Genomic DNA, 20,931 nt, shown 5'->3' on the forward strand with positions numbered 1-20,931 from the left:
TGTAAGGCATTTGTTACGAGTTAGCTAGGAAAAATGAGGAAGAATTAGATCTCCACAAGTTAGTGTTGTTTACAATCGAGGAGTTGACAACCTACCGTGACGTAGTTGTTGAGATGACGTGGTAGGAGGCCATGCAAAAGGAACTTGAAGCCATTAAGAAGAACAAGAAGTGGTCACTAACTGACTTACCGCTCGGACACAAGCTCATCAGTTTGAAGTGGGTGTTTGAGTTGAAGAGGAATAGTGATAAAAATGTCATCAAGCACAACACTCATGGAAAAGGGATATGTGCAGCAATAAGGAGTTCTTTGCACCTTTTGCTAGACTCGACAATGTATGGTTGATTATCGCCCTCACAACTCAACACGAGTGGGAGGTCCATCATTTGGATGTCAAATCATCGTCCCCAATTGGTGACCTCTAAGAAAAAGTGTACATTGCCCAAAGTGTACAAGTTATTAAAGAGTTTAAGTTTCGTGAAGTGCTTGCAAGAACAATCAATGTATACAAGAAACAATGGAGCTGAAACACTTATAGTTGGTGTGTACATTGATGACATGATCATCATTAGTACAAGTGTAGAAGGCATTAAAGAGTTCAAGCAACAAATGATAAAAGAATTTGAAATAACTGATCTCGAGTTACTCAAGTACTACCTCGATATTGAAGTGAACCAAAGGAAAGATTGCATCATGCTAAAGTCATCGGCCTATTGCTAAGATGTTGCACCTTGCTCTCTGGTACTATGTAGGGATAGCTAGGTTGCAACCTCTAACCGTAAACTCGCATCACTGGTGAGAATCTGCTTAGCATATAGGAATATGACGCCACCCACTTAGGACATGTACATTAGAGGGTACTACTAAGGGAGCTTTGGTTGGTTTAGTGGAGAGTCTATCTTGCACCATCTAAGAGCCTAGAATAACATGAGAATGAGGAGCTTGTTAGGAACGTATGGAACTTCTGGCTAGCACTTAGTAGTAGACATGTATGGAGTTATGGAGGGAGACTTAGAGGTTACTTGTAACAAGTAGCAACTCCTCCATACATGTTAGACTCACCCTATAGCCCGAGACAAAGAGGACATTTCAACTTATGTGGAGGAAGTGTGATGGTTATATGGACCATGGAGAGTAGGAATTGGGAGGCTAGGTGTACCTAGAAAACCGGAATAAATCTCTACGGGTGACTTACCTTCTTGGAATAGGAAAAAGTAGGGTATATTTGCTTAGAGAGCCTTCCTCGACTAGAAAGAACTCAAGCCATGGAATTGGCTAACTCAGCATATACCTTAAGAAACACGGAAAAGAAGTTTTAATAAAGCTACTTATTGAATATTTTTATACTCATTCCTACTCTTTTTTATTTTACAGATCGATAGTAGGTATTCATTAACGGGAGAATGTAGAGCCATACAGTTGTAGGAAGGACTCCTAGATCGAATGGTACTTTTAAATTTTATTTTAATGTCGCTTTCTTACAACTTGTATCATTTTGTTAACTGTTTTTTATAATAACTAGAGTCGACTTGTATTGTTTATCTCTTTTATTGTAAGGTTTTATTATTTATATTCAAAATTAACTGTGTGTATTTACAAAATTGAAAAATTTTATCCCTTTTTTACCTCCACGTTAATAGGTGATTCAAAACCTAAAAAGTGGTCCTTACAATATATTGAGATATTTTATTATATTTAAAAATAACTTAAATAAGATACAAATTTATTACCTAATTAAATATATATTATTCTAGATTTAACAAAAATTAGTCCAAATTCTTTACAAACATGACTCTCGAAAATAATACTTTCTTCTCTAGGGAGAATTGAGAATTCCCTATACTCATTCTTCTCTCAAATCTTAGGAGGATTTTATTTTAAGACTCTCACAAACTTTGATCCTGTGTTCGACTTTAGAAAAAGATTTTGTAGAAGAAGTTTCAAACCATATGAAGTAAAGCTTGATAGCTAGGAAGAAGTATCAGATCTTGTTGAGGAAGTTTTATGTCGTTGGAACACATCCTAGAGACTTGTCGACCACGATTAAGTCTTAATCCATCAATCTAAAACTTTATAACACTATATGTCTAAATATTATCGAATATATTAGTTATCAATTGAAAGTTTAGAGTTCTATTAGACATCAATTTACCTAGGATAGAGACAGAAAAAGTAGGAGAGAGTTGGAGAAAAGATGTGAAAGAAAGGGTTGAATACTGAGTATCTACTAGGAAACCCAACAACCATTAGCTACAAAACAAAGCTCTCTCACTCACATGCCACAAACTTTTAACATCACTGCTTTCTTCAAAAGACACACTCATAATCCAATGGTACACATAAGAAACCAACTCACTTTCCCTTTCCTTCTCTTCCCTATATATGCCACTCAATGCCTCTCTTTCCCTACCCAACTGCCAAATATGTCGATCAACACCGATGATCTCGAAAAAGATTGTATTGAGATTCACGATTCCTGGGATCGAAGAAGCAATAACCTCGTTCGAGTTCTCGCCACTCGAAACCTGATGGAAAGACAACAAATGAGGAAGATTTACAAGGCAATCTATGGTGAAGAGTTGGTGGAAAGACTTGGGACAATCAATGTTCAAAAGGAGAGGAAAGAGTTAGTAGCTCAAGCTTTGTCGTTGTGGATGCTTGATCCTCATGAACGCGACGCGGTTCTCGCTCGGGAAGCTCTCGAACAAGGAGACATTAATTACAAGGCTCTTATTGAAATATTTGTGGGGAGAAAATCAAGTCAAATCTTTCTCATTAAACAATCTTATCGAGCAAGATATCAAACCAAATTGGAACAAGATATCATCAATATAGACCCTCCTCACTCATACCAAAAGGTAAAGTAAGCTCCGGCCCACCGCTATCAAAGAGGACAATATCGGCTAGCGGTGAGCCTAGGCCGTTACAAGTTCAAACTTTTTTTTTTTTTTTTTCTCGTATGCATACAAAATTGACATAAATTTGCAATAGATTCTCGTAGCATTGGCTGCCTCACACAAAGCCCATAATGCAGATGTTAGCCAACATATAGCAAAGTGTGATGCTAGAAGGCTGTATGAAACAGTAAAGGACAGTTTAGTAGCCATAGAAGAAGAAGCTGTTCTTGAAATGCTCACTAAAAGAAGCATTCCACAGCTAAAGCTTACTTTTTCATGCTACCAACACATATTTGGACATAACTTCACCAAGGTATTAAAAAATTTTACGTATCAACTATTTTCACATAATCATATCGTTTGAGCTATACTCTTACAGGCTCTCAAGTTACGAAATTGCGGAGAATTCGAGAACGTCCTACATACCGTCGTCAAGTGTATATCTAATCCTCCAAAGTATTACGCCAAGGTATACACACAATAATCATTTTATTTTGAAAAGATTTGTATTTGAACATGGTTGAATGAATCAGGTGGTTTACAAATGCATAAAGGGTGAAGAAACTGATAATGGAGCATTGAGGAGAGTATTGGTGAGCAGAGCTGAGGTTGATTTGGATGAAATTCAAAGGGCTTTTAAAGGGAAATATGGGATTCAATTAAGAGGAGCAATACGTGAGAGTATTTTTTGTGAAGATTATAGAGATTTTCTTGTTGCGTTGGCTATTAAAACAACATACTGATTATACCATACAACCAAATGGTGTTATTTTGATTCAATGGCTTTGGAATGTTCGATATCAAAAATTAATAAACGATCGATCGCATTCAAATAGATTAAAACGTAAATTACAACCAAGAAAATGTTACTTAAATTTAAAATTTTACAAACACCTCACATTTTCAAAACTATAATGTATTTACAACCCAAAAAAAAAAGAACTTTTATACAGTAAGAAAAAATGAAGAGACTCGTTGTGGTGATTTGAATCTGTTGGGTATAAGATGTAAGCTGCGCTCTGTTAATGAAGACTAGAACACCTTCACTTCCCAGTTTTATTTCATAAAAATGAATATAAAACAATTGTAATCGCATTCGTGAACGTCGGTAATTATCGATACGGGTCAATCCAACAACTATCCTCCTTCGCAGCGTTCGTCCATCGTTCTTTAAAAATCTGCATTTCTAACGAAGATTGAATCCTCACCTACACATGATACAATGGAAACCTCCAATGAACCAAATTTAATCATCAAGCCAAAAAAAAAATAAACTACTTGGATGGATTGTCCATGACTTACTCTAACTCTATTATCAACTTTGTGTTCCTGCAAAAAATGGGAAGGTTTGAGGGGAGTTTGACATAAGTTCAAGTGATTCTGAAGAACATAAAAGTTGAGGAAATATTTTCAGCACACAAACCGATTCGTTGAAGTTTGACAATTCTTTTTTCTGCGAACGAGCTGGAGCATCGGCATTCAGCTGCGTAAATGTGAGGGTCGTTTAGTGTCGTTTCGGATAATCTAATGTCATCTTAGTGAACATTGATAATGAAAGTTTGAAGAGATTGCATCAGAACAAGCATGGCATACCACATTGCGGTTGGAGGCACCGAGCGTAGGCAGACCTAAATGAACTATGTATTCTGCATCGACGACACCGACTTTCTGTGTTCTGTCACCCTAGAAGAGAATCGATATTCACAAACGCTACAAGAAAACGGTAGCTTCCAAGCGTAGTAAAAGTAATGATAAAGTGTGGAAATTACTTGTGCACAATAGCCAAGTTGTCTGTCCAAGCCCCATGCATGGATCAAATCATTCTGTAAAGCAAAGGGAAAAACAAAAATAGGGTAAGCTTTTGAATATTAGTAGTGACGTTCAAGCAGGACGTTTTGAACTCGTTCACGAAAAAAATGATATCGGATTCCTATTGATTTACCTGAATCATATACCACGTGCATCTCCATGCTGCTCTTGAGAACACAGGAGCCATCATTTCTACCCATCTACATGAAATTTTGAAATATTTAATCTGAGGTAACACCAGTAGAAAAATTTGAAAAACCTATTTTGTTGCAGTAAATTTTTACCCCGTGCATGGAGGACCCGTGCTATTAGCATCACACCGTGCAGAGCCTTTGGAGTTGTAAAACCTTCTGTTTTAAAAACAATTAAGAAAATTGGTCGACGTTACCGGATCAAGAGCTGTGAACTTTCGAACTTTCGAGCTGGTGTAGAACTGACCTGTGAACTTTCGAGCCAGTTTTACGTGCAGTAAGAGCCTGGTGCACCTTGGACTTAACCGGATCAAGAGCTGGTTGTGATATCTCAAGCCCCTCCTCCTTAAGGATTGATATGTATCTGAAATAGTTTTAGACGAAGAAAAGACATCGACACATAAATATGGACATCAAATTCAAATATCGAACATTGGAAAGAGATTACCGTGAACTTAACAATAACGAAAAGTAAACCACACCTACCGTTTTGGGTCAAAATTTTCAACACCGAGGTCCTCGTCCCAAAGAAATATGTAATTATACTCCGCAACTATATCTGGATGCAAGAATCGCTTTGCAAACCACCTACGCCATGACACCGTTTAATACCAATTATATCTCCAATTTAACGTGTAAAATAGAAAGCTAATGTATATGAATAAACACTACCATTTAGTTTGATTCAGAGACGAGACGTGTACTGCACGAGAACTCCATGAAAAATCCCTCCATTCATCCACAACACCATCATAATGAAAAAGCATCACATCAAAATCATCTCGAGGGAACTGCAAACGAAAAATCGCGTATCAGCAAACAATCGAATCACTAAAAAGAATGTAGTGAAGGATAAGGGTGATCAAATCATAACCTTTTCAACAATTTTTGACACTATGTGTCTTTGATTGATTCCAACAGCCATAGATAACAAGTTCTTCGAAACCTTCGGCGTTTTCTAGCACAAATATTATTGACACTCGTTAAGGGCGATGCATAATAGACCATCAGATTTCTCCTCAAACGATAACCAAGTTGGATTATTTATCACTAGAAAATAATGGAAACTGAGATTTTCAATTTCGATTCTTCTGATGATAATAAATCAGATATCGAATAAGAAAAGCTCATTTCGATCTTCACATTACTTACATTGTTTAAAGTCGACCCCCATAGAGGCTGAAATTCAAAGTTAGATGTTTTACTAACGATTCCTTCTGGCAGAAACTCACTCCCGGGCGGCCTGCATTGATTCTACATAAGATGACACAATAGAAAGGAGATTAAGAAAACGTATCGAACAAACACGAACAAAACTCAATGAGAAACCGTAAAACAACACATGGTTAGACTAGACGAACCTTGCACCTGCTGGATATTACATTTCGAGCGGAATAAAATACCTCCCATCTAAAGATTTCCTGCAAGTTGGTCAAATATCCATCAATGGCTCATTTCAGTCTTTAAATTTTCTTTATAAGTAACAATTTCATCGATCAACTAGCGAGAGAAAGGCTAGAAGTTCATGCTATCAAGTGGAAGGAGTTGAACAAGACATAAAGATCATAAGCTTCCTTGTAAGGGTTTTGAGGTTTGAATGAAACTGGCCTTAATTCGAACATTTAATTAACCAGCAAGAAATCAAGGGCCAACACAAACCCATTAACCTCCAAGATATTCTCATTTTTAGATGAACACAACTATCCACAATGGTATGATATTATCCACTTTGAACATAAGCTCTCATGGCTGTGCTTTGGGTTTCCCCACAAGGCCTCACACTAATGGAGAGAGTATTCTTTGATTATAAACTCATGATCATTCCCTAAATTAGCCGATGCGGGACTTTCATCATCAAACAGTCATAACCATAGAACAAGGAAGCTATAAGAACTTTGATAAGATATGCTTCAATTTCTACCTTTGTAATGAATTCACTTGCAATGAAATAGACTCCTGCACCAAGGATAACGGCAACGAAGAAAGTACAGAGGCGCAATCTATTCTTCGACTCTGGTAGTATAATATTCTGAAACTTAATGAACTGATATCAGAATCAAACAGACCAAACCAACAAGGACCCATTTGAAAGATCAAAACAGTAACAAAGCTATTCTCAAAAATGAATATAACAGTCAATTTCACTCTGTTTGAGGCAAATAATCGCAACCCAGAAAATACAATTTCAAAGTTCAAAAGAAGCGCCTCACGATCATAAAACCTCCACAGAACACACACAAGAAAAAAAAAAACATCAAATGAGAGCAACATAAACACACATAATCCAAATGGGTTACACTAAAACTAGCACAGAAAGAGGTCAGAGAGATTACAGAAGCTAGGGCCTTCATCATTTTGCTCGAAAATCGTGGGGCATGCGGTCAAAAAAGAACAAACAAATGGCGATTCTAATTTTGTTTAAGTTCTAAATCTGTTTGGGTTTGGGAAGGTGAATTTCATGAAGGAATATGAGGAAGTTTAAGAAAGGGGAAAGATGTTGAACAGAAACAGAGCAACAATTCCATTAAAAAATTGAAGAAAATCAATGTCTATTCACTTTAATCAGAGATAAAGAGAGGTTTGATTTGACAAAAGGGACTGTAATGAGGGTCCCTGATGGATGCAAAAAGGAAGAACAGAGACCCAGTTGAGAAGGTGCAACAAGATGAGTAGCAATGGAGTTTGGAAGGCTGAAATTAACACACACAATCAGAAATAGAACAACNTTTTTTTTTTTTTTTTTTTTTTTTTTTTTTTTTTTTTTTTTTTTTGTATTTTCTGGGATTATTATTATTATTATAATATTAATAATTAGTATTATTATAAGTTATTTTTTTTAATTGTAAGAACATGAATGTTCTGTCGTCGTGGGAGGCGTGCGTTATTATTGCCCCTTATTTATTTCTTTTTAAATTGGTTTAATTAGATATGGCAGTTACATTATCGAAGCTAAAATCTCCAAAATTATTCTTCCGCATTTTTTGGGAGTAATTTTTAAATTATTATAATTATTTTTATAAGATATTCTAAAATATTTGTTTGATTAATCAAAATATTTAATTTCACCGTTTCAAATGTCATTTTTAAATCATAAAATTAAATTTTAAATGCAAGAGAGTGATTTAATCATTGCAAAATTATTTTACGATATACTTTTAATTAATTCAACTTAAAACATTTGGATTCATTCGATTTTGGTTTATAAATTTTTAATATTCTAATTTTAGTTTTTGAACTTAATTTCATGAATTTTAATGTTTTTATTTGTGTTGGTGAACTTTTAATGGTCCAACTCTTTTGAATAAATTCATTAATTTAACCCTTACTTTTATTTTTGTTTTAAATTGAAGTGTTACGAAAAATTAATAAATTAAATTTTAATTGTTTTTACAATAAATACAGTAGTTTTAAAATATCTGACTATATATTAATAGATTTAAACTTTAGAGCTAAATTTTAATTATTTTTATAGTAAATGCAGTTTTAAGATATAATATCTTATTTAAATTATATATAAATAATATAAAATATCTGATTAAATATATTTTTATTCAATGTATAGGTATAAATTAATTTTTTTTAATATTTAATTTTATCAAATACAATAAATACATTTTTCATTTTTAATATATATAATATTTAAATATTAATTTAAATTATTTAAATTAATATACATTTTTCTCCATTTATATTAACCTTTCTAATATATTAAATGTTAATTTGAACACTCTAAATTAAATATATTTTTTTCAATTTATTTAATATATTTTATATATTAAATATTAATTTGAACTTTTCAAATTAAATATATTTTGTTTTAAATTAAAAAATTGTGTTATCTCCATTATTTTTTTTTTTTTCTTATTGAATTGAATAGTTACGTCCATAGTTTTATTTTAAAAGTATTTAATATGAATTTTTGCATATGTCTTCAAAGCATGCATTTAGTGACGTTATTAATTTAGGATAAGAAAATTAAGGATGTTACAAGAATAACTTAGGTGGCAATCCATGAGTAGATATGAAATCAATCCCTAGTTCTTCCTTGCAACACCATTAAGTTTCATGATAAAATCGAGGGAAGAAACATCGTGAATGGAGCTATGGAGAAGTATTTTCAAGTGGCAGCGATGTTGGTCGCGGGCATCTTCTTCCTTCTAGAGGAAGAAGACAATGACATGGTCGTTGAACCGGCCGTGTTAACCCAAAACTCGACCCTCCCTTAATTTTTCTCAATTTTAACCCTCCTCTAAACCAGTTCTCATGAAAAACTTTATGGTTCTAGAAACTAGACACTCTAAAGAATCGGTTAAAGAAAATTAAGTAATTTGGATACGAAAGGTCCTGAACGTCAACACGACGAGGTAAGTAGCCATTTTGGACTTTTCTAAAGAAATACTTGTAAGAATCGCTTGAATTTCAATATATACCCTATGTCAAGTATGAATTAAGGGAATAGAAAGAAGACACAAAGAACCATGAGTTAAGGCCTTGAATCGATCGAATTGCTCGGGATTTAAATAACGTTAAAATGACCCACTAAATGAACTCTGCTACCCATTAAATTTTAATGCGAAGCATATGTTGGGTTTTATGTCCTAAAACTCATAGTTTGTAAACAAACAAAATATATATATATATATATATATATATAGATATATTCTATTTTCAATAAAGTTATTATTGTTGTTTATTCAGTAAAGATTGTTATTGAATAAAGTGAACTTTACGATTATTAATCTAAATCCAATAAACTAAGAACACTCGGACTATAGTATGATTACTTGAACTATATGTAGAGACATAAGAGTGGATCATAGTCAAAATGATCTATAGTATGGGGATAAGACTGAGTACCTTATCCTAGGGACGCTATAGATGCGGCTCACTTTTGTATATGACATAAATAATGTGATCACTAAATTGTATATGTGGAGACATGTGAGTGGGGGTGTCCTATGCAATGAGTATTGCATAAGATCGGACCATGAAGAAAATCATTCTCACTTTATAATGTCATTTACTGTAGAGATTGATTTTCTTTTCATTCGATGACCTAGGTAACTCGATTTTTAATCCTGAGCTAACCATGAACTCCTGTTTATTCGGAATTATCTTTAGATTTGCATGGGTGAGAGTGGCTCGAGTTCGCCGACTCAATAGGCCTCCCATTTCAGGGATAAGACTGGGTGAATGGCTGGGGACGTGAGGTGCAAGATGGAATTCACTCCTACCCACTTTTAGGGATAGAAGAGAGGTAGTTCCCTTAAGCACGAACTCCAGGCCTTGATTAGGTTTACTGGTTGGACCACAAACCAATTGTTCATTAGAGGATTAGTGAGACATAAGGAACAAGAAGTAACTTCAGGGGTAAAACGGTAAATTGACCCAGCTCTAGTTACGAACAACCTGTGAAGAATCGACTTACTAATCATGATTATATCAAATGGACAGAAATATATCTATAGTGAGGGGAGTGCAACTACTAGACTATAGTGGAGTGTCCTAGTAGTTAACGAATGTTGGTTAGCAAGGTTAATAAGTTTAACCGGTTAATCTTGGATCGTTGGAGCCCATGATCTATAGGTCCATTAGGTCCCTCTGCTAGCTCATATCGAACCATTGAACAGTGTGACAAGTGAGTTTGAAATGTTCGAATTCGAATTAGGGAATATGCGCTACATATATACGATATATTTAACCGCATATTTGTTTTATTTACAAATTAAACAAAAAGAGAGAATATGATATATTTAAATAAGATTTAAATATTTTATTCAAATATGTATCTTGATTGGGATTGACATTTGAATTAATATTAAATATTAATTAAATTGTTTAATTAACCATTTAATATTACTTTAATTTGAAATTAATTCTTGAATTAAAAGGAAGAAAGTCAAAATGTTGACTTCATTTCATGGAAAAATTCATGTTAGTGGAATTTTGAGGTGTCAAAATTTGGTTTAACCAAATTTGCATGCTTGCCAAATAAACCCCACAAATTTTAGTGGAATTTTGAGTGTCAAAATTTGGTGAACTCAAACTTGCATGCTTGCCACATAATTCCAAACGCTTGAGTGGAATTTTGAGTATCAAAATTTGGTGATCTCAAATTTGCAAGAACATGCAAACATGACTCTATAAATAGAGTGATCATGGTACATGGAAAGTTTTTCTTTTGAAAAAAAAACCTTAGAAAACCCTCTGACAAACTCTCTCTTCATATATACTAAATCCCTCTAAAGTTTAGTCACTCACGGGATTCCACAATCCCATTCTAAGGTCGGAGAATAGTGGAGAAGACACTAGTAGTGGTTCGAAACCGGTACGTGAGGAAAAAGAAACTTGAGCGACAAAAGGTTAGTATTCAAACTCATTGAGTTTTAATGATTTTGAACATGCTAGCTAATTTACTATAATTGATGTACTTAGAGTGTCTAAGATCCAAATTGCTTTTGCATGTGTTATATTAACACCATCAGCATATTATGACATGTTAAGATTGTATATGAAATTTGGTGGGCATGGGACAAAGTTGAGTAGCTAAACTAAATAATGATGTAAAATAACCATAATGTCCCTAAGGTAACTTACCTTCGGTTCATGATCTAAATGATCTCAAAATGCTATGAAACCTTGTAGTACATCCTATTTTATGATGATTTATGACATGATAAAGTTTGAAAGCTATTCGAACATGTTTAGAGCTAAACATGAATTAGGTGGTAACATGATCAAAATGCCCCTAGGACCTTTTAAGGTATTTATAGGTCTAAACACCCTCCAAATAATTTATTACTTCTTACCAGGTCTATTCCTAAGGACGGTTCAAGATTCTAAGTTGATTAGATCAAGTTTTAAACCTAAACCAAGTTAGGGCCTAAGAAGCGTTTAAGGGGATTACCTCAAGTAATTCTTTCCAGAATTCAAGACAATTCTAGAATTATCTAAAGAACTCATTATGACTTCATGTCATTCTAAATGACTCATGTATGTTACTAAGTTATGTAGAGCTTAAGTATGCATAATACGACTTATGCTTCCAGAAATTATGAACCTTAGAAATTATATAGTGTTGAAGATTGAGAACCTAGGAAAATACTACACAAGCTCTACAACTACCAATGTAAGAAAAATGCTAGGTACCGCTCAAGAATTATGGACCAATGTCCTTAAACTCAGAAACTCAAGAAACTTCTAAGACCTCCCATGGTAAAACATGTTTATGACTCAGACTAGCTGCTTGGAACATATGAAGTCTTGAGCGTAGGTATTCAGACTATGCCACTTGGAACGTATGAAGCCTTGGGCGTAGGTATTCAGATTGTATCACAGGGCAAGCCATGGATGCAGGTTTTCAGACTACGCTGCTTGAAACGTACAAAGCCTTGAGCGTAGGTATTCAAACTATGTCACTTGAAACATATGAAGCCTTGGGCATAGGTATTCATGTTGTATCACATAGCAAGCCCAGGATGCAGGTGTTTAGACTACGCTACTTGAAACGTACAAAGCCTTGAGCGTAGATATTCAGACTATGTCGCTTGGAACATATGAAGCCTTGGGCATAGGTATTCAGGTTGTATCACAGGGCAAACCCTAGATGCAGGATCATAATACATCGCTTGGAATGTAAGAGCCTTGGATGTAGGTTTTCAAATTATGCCGCTTGGAATGCATGAAGTCTTGGGCATAGATTTTCAGACTGTATCGTAAGGCATGCCCTAGATGCGAGTTCAAACTACATTGCTTGGAACTCATGAAGCCTTGGACACAAGTTGTCAGGTTCATGAGTAGTACCGTAAATTCTAGGGGAGTGTCTTGGAGAATGAACAAAGAACAAGAACAAGAACAAAAACAAAGAAAGTAATCAAGAACAAGACAACGATCAAAGACTAGGACAATGATCAAGATCCAAGTTCTGAAGACAAGAAACCAAAACAATAGTAATAAGGCCCTTAGATTAGAACCAAGGTTGAGACCTCAAAATCCAAGGACAAAGATTCTCAAGATAGATCATATTAAGAACTCACAAGTCAAGAACAGAACCGAAGGATCTAAGTACTTACAATAAGAACTAGAACAAGAAAAGAAAGAGTGTGGTACCCTAGCATATCAAGACACGATTAAGAGCCTAAAAGTAGGCTACTTAGTGAGCCTTTGTACTCACTCCATGTTTTCCACATTTTTCAGGTAAATAAGGAGTTGGTCGAGTCGGGAGCGAACTCTAGAGAAAATGTCATAGACAAGCCTCACCCATCGTCCTCCATCCCCTTTTATTTTAAATATTTTGTACCCGTTCCTTATTTTTTATTTTAACTATTCTGTGTTTTAACTACTTATGTACGTACACTATTTTGATATAATATAAATATAATGTATATTATGCTTTAAATTCTATTTGTTTTATTTCACGAAAGATTTGCTCGTCTTTTTACACCACCGAGTCATCCAAAGTCAAAGTGTCAATCCATACCTTACATTTGGATCGATGTTATGTGTATTGTTATATTTATATGTTGAGTTTGTGAGCCTTAGCTAAGCCACGATAAAGGTCCATATTTGACTGTTTTAGGTTGACTAATACCACATAGGGATAATTGGAGCGCTTGTGAACTTATCTCGATAAGTTAGAATCTACTTGGTATATAGGATTACGATGCCACTCACTTTGGACCCGTGGCTAGAGAGTACTACTAGGGGAGTTTCGATTGTCCTTAGTGGGGAGCCTGCCTTGTACTATTCTAATCTAGAATGACTTATGAATAAGAAGCATGTTGGGCGCCACTAAGGGAGATCCCTACTAGTACCTAGTAACAGACACGTGTGGAATTATAGAGAGACGTGAGAGGTTACCTGTAGAGAGCGACTCCTCCTCCATACTTGCTACATCCACCCTAGAGCCCGAGATAGATGAATGACCCTGACTTATGTACGGGAAGCACGATGACTAGATAAACCTTATGAGCTAAAACATTGAATAGGAAACTTAGATAAGAGCCTACAAGTAGATTGTTTATTGAGTATTTCCTGTTTTTTATTTTTAAATGGATCATTGATGGCTAGTCGCACACAAGAGTGTGCAGGTTTGTGCGGTTAGAAAGGAGACCCGTCCTAGACCTTTTATTTTATTTGTTTATGAACTCAGGCAATCGGTTTACAGGATTTTCTATTTTTTTTTAATGAATTTAGATGATTTTTTTTAATCGCATATAAATGGGCACACGACACAAACCCCAATTGCACATTTTCATTTTTTCACTGTGGACGTACATTTGATAGCAAACTTGGATCAGTCTAAAATTTTAGAAAGTTGACCACGTTAAATTTTAAAATAGATGATTATATCACCCTAAAAAATTTCGGTAACGTAACAATTAATTATATTAACTACCAAATATCGGTAATTTAATAATGTATTATCAATGAAAATATTAATAAAAATTTGATGAAATTTCTAGAAAAATATTTTTAAAAATACTTAAAACTAAAATGAAATATGTTAAACTGGGATCTAAAAAAAGGGGGCATACATGATTCCGTTATGCACGGGGGTAAGAGAAATGGTAGAAAATAAATAGGGGTGCAGAAAAAACCGAAAATTTGAACCAAACCAAACCAAACCAAACCGTCGATCTAATTGTTTGGTTTGAGTTTTTGTTAGTATTCGGAAACCTCATATTGATATTAAAGAAATCTGGATTTTTTCGATTCGATTCAATTTTTGATTAAGACCGAACCGAACCGAACCGAATCAACCGAACCAAGAGTAAATACAAAACCCTACCATCACTCCCCTTCCCAGTCCCCATTCCAATCGGCTCCTTTAGCGTCATCTCCACCAGCCAGCTCTGCCTCTCGTCTTGGCGTCGACGCAATCTCGGCGGCCGCCAGAACCTCTCCGTCTCCCTCCTGATCCGCTCGGCACTAGCCGCCACACGTCTGCCAATGACCGCTGTACGCCGCCTCCTTTGATTAGATCGCTGCAAACGCCCGCCGCACAACGCAACCGGTTGCCGCACACTTCCGTCAATTGGAAACGCGTAGGCCTTCTTCCTGTATTTTGTGCTTGAAAATTTGTGCCAATTTAGGAATTGTGATCTGGGCACTTGACAGTTTTAGTTCATTTGCTCAATTCTGGCTGTAACTTGAATATGATGAGATAACGCTGATGTATGGAAAAACCCATGTTGTGAAAATTGAGTATCACCTTCGTTCTGCAGTATATTAGGACTCTAGGAGGGCGTTTCACTGACTTAGACGTGCTCTTCTTGGGATTGAATTGCAAATTTCTGTACTTGTAAGCCGTATATTTTCATTTGCAATGGTTTTATTGCTTCCTGAATATGAAGGGAGACGAATTTCTTCAAATTTCGAAGATTGTGAAGAAGAGTGATGAATATTTTGAGCTTTTCATTTTGCGCATAATTTTCTCCCCATTCTCATTCTCGTTTGCTGATTTGTACGTGCTCGAGCCAGGGTATTAAATTGAACTTGAGGAGTTAGATGAGATATGATGTCTGAGGAGACTGGACAGTTGTTGGTGGTATATGATGATCCCTCTGACCAACAATCCTTGTCTTTAGATGAAACCGGCAGCACAGAGGAGTCTCCTGATGAAACCAGGCTGTCCTTGGATTCAAGTAACGATGCAATTCCATATATAGGGCAAAGGTTTCCTACTCATGACTCTGCTTATGAGTTTTATAGTGAATTTGCAAAGAGGTGTGGCTTCTCAATTCGAAGACATCGAACAGAGGGAAAAGATGGGATTGGGAAAGGCCTTACTAGGCGCTATTTCGTTTGCCATCGTGCTGGAAATACACCTATTAAAACGCCGAACGAAAATAAGCCTCAAAGAAATAGAAAATCCTCTCGGTGTGGATGTCAAGCATATATGAGGATAAGCAAAACAATGGAACTAGGACCACCAGAGTGGCGTATCACTGGTTTTGCAAACCACCATAATCATGAATTATTAGAACCAAACCAAGTTCGTTTCCTTCCAGCATATCGAACAATTTCTGAGATAGACAAGGCTCGAATTGTGATGTATGCCAAATCAGGAATTTCTGTGCAGCAAATGATGAGGCTTATGGAGCTAGAAAAAGGCGTGGAGCCAGGATATTTGCCTTTCACTGAGAAGGATGTAAGAAATCTACTTCAATCATTTAGAAAATTAGATCATGAAGAAGAGAGCATTGACTTATTGAGGATGTGCAGAAACATTAAGGAGAAAGATCCAAACTTCAAATTTGAGTATGTGATTGATTCAAACAACAGGTTAGAGAACATTGCTTGGTCGTATGCCTCGTCCATTCAAGCATATGAGATATTTGGTGATGCAGTTGTCTTTGATACCACACATCGATTGACTGCATTTGACTTGCCACTTGGTATATGGGTTGGAATTAATAACTATGGCATGCCTTGCTTCTTAAGTTGTGTACTTCTTCGGGAGGAGAATTTGAGATCATTTGCATGGGCTTTAAAGGTACTAGAGTTTAAAAATTATCTCTTCTTCAATCAGTGTGTTATATTGACTATGTAACATTTTTGGGTAACTATAATATTACCAATTTTTATCTTCCAACTCTCGAAAAATCAGAATTCTCAATAGTAACACAATTAGTAGAACATCTATTTAAATAGGTCACCACTCTGATTTTATTTGTTTGTTTGTTTCTACTGTGCTATGCAAGGTTTTTATAGGGTTCATGAATGGAAAGGCTCCACAGACAATATTAACTGACCAAAATGTGTGTCTCAAAGATGCAATAGCAGTCGAATTGCCAACTACTAAGCATGCACTCTGTATTTGGATGATTGTGGCGAAGTTTCCATCATGGTTTAATGCTGTTCTTGGAGACCGTTATAACGAGTGGAAAAGTGAATTCTGTCGACTATATAATCTGGAATCTATTGAGGATTTTGAATTAGGGTGGAGGGATATGGAGAATTCCTTCGGTTTGCACACTAACAGGCATATAGCCAACTTGTACTGCTTGCGATCACTTTGGGCATTACCATTCTTGAGAAGCCATTTCTTCGCTGGAATGACAACAATTGGCCAATCAAAAACAATTAATGCTTTTATTCAGCGATTTTTGAGTGCACAGACTCGACTAGTACAGTTTATTGAACAGGTACGCTGATCTGTCTTACTATTTTTGTTGGATTAAATCTAACTTATTTCGGTAATATTTACCCAAGCTGTTTGTTTGGTCCTCATCAAGCTTCTTGCACCTCCTTTTTGTGATTGAAGTATAGGGCCAATTTGTAGCCTATGATCGAGTGAATTTTGCGCAATCTAGGCAATTAATGGTTGATTTAGAGCTATTATAAAAAGATATTGAGTTTAACCTGGGGTATGCTAGATCCACCAAGTTTCAAAACACTAATTTGAGCAATGTCATTTTTGGCACCAACATACTTTAGACGCATGTTATGTAGTTTTTGGAGTGTGATCAAACACTTGTAAGAATCATCGTGAGACGCTTAGTTATAATGAAGGAAACAAAAAATCTTAGTCCTATAAGCGAACCTACAGGTAGACATTATACAACAATTACACAAAACAACTGTGAATCAAAGTTCTATTGATATATATATATATATATATATATATATATTATTGACAAGTGGGGTAGGACCCTACCCTTTGGCCTTTTGGATCGTGCAAATAGCCTATCTCACTTATCTTTGAGGAAGTTTTTGCATTGCAAGACCATCTCTAAGAGGCAAGAGTTTTACATTATTAAATTTTCCGTTAGACTCTCCCTATAGACTCCCAAAACATCCCAAGTCTTTACCACTAAAGCCATCACTTAGAGACATTTAACTTTATCTCTTTTCCAAAATATAATGAATCATAATAGATGAATTTCACTTGATTAAGTGATGACCCTCTGTTGGTAAATTACCAACTAAAGTTGTGTAAAGAGAAATGATGAATGAGATTGGATTGAATTTTTTTGTTTGAGAGATCTGTTATTGAGTTTACGGAACGTTTTAACTTTTATTTCCTTCGTAAGTTAACTCTCATAAAAATACTTAGAAGATCCATGTTTTCAAGGTGTGACCAAGCACTCGTAACCTTCCTTTCTGCTCAGTGGGTCATGTGTCATTTTGCGAATTTAGATTGGTGCTAGCCTTACCTACTTTCTGAATAAATGTTCATGGCAACCATGTCAAGCACTTTAATATAGAATTGAGCACTTGTCTTTCTCATCCATAGCAACCAAAGGACTCGTAAACCTATATATTTGAACTTCACCTCCCTTATCATTTGCTTGAGATGCGCTTTGGCACTTGTTCCTTCTGATATTCTTCCATCGAATCTCGCATGCTCTCTCTCCCTCCTTCCTTTCCCCAGTGTCTTTCACTTTCCTTGGATTTTCTCTTTGTAGACTCTCCCTTGCTCCCTCTTTCTTCTTCCTTGTTTTTCCCTCTAGTTATTAAATATCTTTGCATTTGATTTTTCTTCTTCCTACATACTTTTTTTTGTTGCTTATTTATTGATATCGTGTTTATCGTTTCCTAATTGTTAAAACAATGTTACTTTATGCTAAACATCGCATCGTTGTTTTTGATCTTCTGCTTGGAGTCTGAAAGAGACAATAAAAGAAATACAAAGGGTCACATAAAAAAAGAGCCAAAGTGATCTCAAGGGCATAACCAAAAGAGGTAGTAAACACTTCAATTAGTGGTATAAGTGGGTTGGTTCCTGACCCTGGCCTATCCAACTCCAAATCCTTCCAAACTAAACTGGTGTTTCTTCTTAGGTTTTATACTTTCAAAAACTGAACTGACCTTAAAAGCTGGGTTTTTTTAAGCTTGCTTGCCATCTCCAATTATGACTAAACAAGAAGGAACAATGTCCATAAAATATGGTTCTGATCCTTGATTGCCTCTTCACATGGCTCACAACACTGATGCTATAGACAACTAAAAACCTTACCTATGGATGCAATTATGGTATTGATTTCTCCTGTGTACCCAGCCAAATGGAGAGTTTTCAATGTTTGAAGCTTTAGAGAATAGATCCTAGAAGATATTGAAATAAAGATGATCATTGAACGAACCATGAGAAATTATGACTTTGACTAATCCAAATTTTGCTTAGCCTCAAGAGAGGCCACCCTTAGGATCAGCGATGTAGATGAAAGATTAATAGACTTCTAGTTAAATCAGGGGTCGTTAATTCATTATTTGATTGCTTAGCGTTATGCATTTCATGTATATTTCATATCAGCTTGATTTGGATGGTTTCTCATTTGGCTTTCACGGTTGGTGTGGGTATTAGATTCATCCAATCAATGGATATCATTCAAACATACATAAGTAACTTTATTTCATGTAAGAATGTTTTAATTGTTAGGAGATCATTATGAGGATAGTTTGGATGAAATTGGTTAAGTGTGCTTGTTCAGGTAGCTGTTGGGGTGGATTTTAGAGATCAAGCTGGAGAACAACAAACAATGCAACAAAATCTCCAAAATATCAGTCTCAAAACAGGCGCCCCAATGGAATCGCACGCTGCCACCATCCTCACTCCCTTTGCCTTCTCGAAGCTTCAAGAACAACTCGTGTTGGCAGCCCATTATGCAACGTTTCAAATGGATGATGGCTTTCTTGTGAGACATCATACGAAAGTTGAGGGAGGTCGGAAGGTGTATTGGGTTCCTCGTGAAGGCATCATAAGTTGCAGTTGCCATCAATTTGAGTTCTCTGGAATTCTTTGCCGCCATGCCCTCCGAGTTCTCTCGACTGTGAATTGTTTCCAGATACCCGATAGCTATCTTCCCGTACGATGGAGAAGGATAAGCATGCATTCAGCAAAGCTCCTTCAAAATACTACAAATGACCATGCTGAAAAGATTCAGTTGTTGCAGAGCTTGGTGTCGACTCTTGTAACCGAATCTGCAAAGTCCCAGGAGAGGCTTGATATCGCAACCGAGCAAGTGTCTCTGCTCTTATCTCGCGTGCGGGAACATCCAACATCATTACCAGGTTCGAGGGATGTTTCTTCCCTACACAGGAACTTGTGACCCATGTTGTAAACTAAACCAGGAAAAAGAGTTCAAGGAAACATTGTACATGAAGTGAGACCGATCTGCGATCGGGTTCGGGAGAGGAGACGAATAGGTGAAAGACAGGTCATTTTAAAGGCCGATGAGCTTAGTTTCATGTGCCATTACTGTATGGTATTCAGAATTAGCAAAAGAAAAGAGGTGTTGTGCCATCTATTTGCTTAAGAAGGATTATTTTACCTTCTCCACAATTCTGTGATGTAAAGAATTTAGTGTAAGCTTTCCTCTCTTGTACTCATTTGTACACATTTGTACACATTTCCTTCTGTTCTAATTCTCTACTTACAAATTTGCCTACATATTCTTTAGTAATGAAGACACAAAAATTCTAGAGTTCCTCATGACTTCATCTTAACGACCTTACTCTAATCTAAAAATCATTTCATAAGAGAGTGAGTATTAAAATGTTCAATAAGGCACGGATTATATATGCAAACTTTTATACCGAATAAAATCAAATGAAATTGAGAGTGTAGTGTCTCTTACCCAGGATTTAGATCCGAATATATTCTCTTGCGACATGGTCCATGATGCTTATCGTTTCTAAGAGTGAATACTATCCCATTGACTAACATTTGTTCTTTCAAAACATGTTTAAATGTAGTTTCTTCTAGACTCTATTCTTAGGTTACTTTTTCTCTAGACCCATTGGTTTCTTCACCCAAATGGATAATTTTAAAAATGTTGATGGTCTTTCATTAGTATACAGGCGGTTTCGTGGTCGTTTGACCTTCATCAATAGGGTTCCATTTTTGTCGAAAATCTTGAGAAACGAGTTGACTAACTTCATTCTGCTACTTTCTTCCGTCATTTGATCAAGACTAATAATATTGCTCTTTCAAACTCGGGATGCAATATACCTTAGTCAATAGAAGCTGATCATCATTCTTACATTGATACAACATGGATACTTTGCTTTGGATCGGTAAAATTGATCCAT

At 35.7% G+C, this 20,931-nt stretch overlaps 3 protein-coding genes across 6 annotated transcripts; 2 read left to right on the forward strand and 1 right to left on the reverse strand.

Moving 5' to 3' along the window:
* Positions 1 to 2,306: 2,306 nt before the first annotated feature.
* On the forward strand, positions 2,307 to 3,676 carry LOC111800237 (annexin D8-like). Its single transcript, XM_023683839.1, has 4 exons — positions 2,307 to 2,857; positions 2,991 to 3,209; positions 3,276 to 3,365; positions 3,430 to 3,676. The coding sequence occupies exons 1-4, from the start codon at positions 2,330 to 2,332 to the stop codon at positions 3,637 to 3,639; spliced, it is 1,047 nt and encodes a 348-aa protein (XP_023539607.1). The 5' UTR covers positions 2,307 to 2,329; the 3' UTR covers positions 3,640 to 3,676.
* A 31-nt stretch (positions 3,677 to 3,707) lies between these two features.
* LOC111800233 lies at positions 3,708 to 7,590 on the reverse strand. Its single transcript, XM_023683834.1, has 15 exons — positions 7,230 to 7,590; positions 6,818 to 6,925; positions 6,258 to 6,317; positions 6,049 to 6,150; positions 5,771 to 5,854; positions 5,569 to 5,687; positions 5,383 to 5,484; positions 5,144 to 5,260; positions 4,990 to 5,055; positions 4,839 to 4,905; positions 4,666 to 4,719; positions 4,490 to 4,579; positions 4,320 to 4,379; positions 4,199 to 4,225; positions 3,708 to 4,104 (listed from the first exon to the last, which is right to left on the reverse strand). Exons 1-15 carry the CDS (start codon positions 7,248 to 7,250, stop codon positions 4,009 to 4,011), a joined length of 1,173 nt encoding a protein of 390 aa, XP_023539602.1. The 5' UTR covers positions 7,251 to 7,590; the 3' UTR covers positions 3,708 to 4,008.
* A 7,126-nt stretch (positions 7,591 to 14,716) lies between these two features.
* On the forward strand, positions 14,717 to 20,288 carry LOC111800227 (protein FAR1-RELATED SEQUENCE 11-like). Of its 4 annotated transcripts, XM_023683827.1 has the most exons (5): positions 14,717 to 14,942; positions 15,123 to 15,199; positions 15,379 to 16,393; positions 16,602 to 17,045; positions 19,332 to 20,288. In XM_023683827.1, exons 3-5 carry the CDS (start codon positions 15,413 to 15,415, stop codon positions 19,947 to 19,949), a joined length of 2,043 nt encoding a protein of 680 aa, XP_023539595.1. In that variant the 5' UTR covers positions 14,717 to 14,942; positions 15,123 to 15,199; positions 15,379 to 15,412; the 3' UTR covers positions 19,950 to 20,288. The 4 variants fall into 4 exon arrangements, with proteins under 4 accessions (XP_023539595.1, XP_023539594.1, XP_023539593.1 ...); XM_023683826.1 differs by having other exon boundaries at positions 14,717 to 15,199; XM_023683825.1 differs by having other exon boundaries at positions 15,123 to 16,393.
* The last annotated feature ends 643 nt before the right edge of the window (positions 20,289 to 20,931 follow it).

This window comes from Cucurbita pepo, chromosome LG08 (assembly GCF_002806865.2).
Source record: "Cucurbita pepo subsp. pepo cultivar mu-cu-16 chromosome LG08, ASM280686v2, whole genome shotgun sequence".
In the NCBI taxonomy this organism is placed as follows: Eukaryota; Viridiplantae; Streptophyta; class Magnoliopsida; order Cucurbitales; family Cucurbitaceae; genus Cucurbita; species Cucurbita pepo.

Coding starts and splice junctions, on each gene's coding strand:
- LOC111800237 (XM_023683839.1), top strand. CDS start 2,330: ATGGTACACATAAGAAACCAACTCACTTTCCCTTTCCTTCTCTTCCCT. Junction 2,858..2,990: donor CTCCTCACTCATACCAAAAG/GTAAAGTAAGCT, acceptor AATTTGCAATAG/ATTCTCGTAGCATTGGCTGC. Junction 3,366..3,429: donor CTCCAAAGTATTACGCCAAG/GTATACACACAA, acceptor TGAATGAATCAG/GTGGTTTACAAATGCATAAA.
- LOC111800227 (XM_023683826.1), top strand. CDS start 15,413: ATGATGTCTGAGGAGACTGGACAGTTGTTGGTGGTATATGATGATCCC. Junction 16,394..16,601: donor CATTTGCATGGGCTTTAAAG/GTACTAGAGTTT, acceptor GTGCTATGCAAG/GTTTTTATAGGGTTCATGAA. Junction 17,046..19,331: donor TAGTACAGTTTATTGAACAG/GTACGCTGATCT, acceptor GTGCTTGTTCAG/GTAGCTGTTGGGGTGGATTT.
- LOC111800233 (XM_023683834.1), bottom strand. CDS start 7,250: ATGATGAAGGCCCTAGCTTCT. Junction 6,926..7,229: donor TGATGAAGGCCCTAGCTTCT/GTAATCTCTCTG, acceptor ATTAAGTTTCAG/AATATTATACTACCAGAGTC. Junction 4,580..4,665: donor AACTTGGCTATTGTGCACAA/GTAATTTCCACA, acceptor ATTCTCTTCTAG/GGTGACAGAACACAGAAAGT.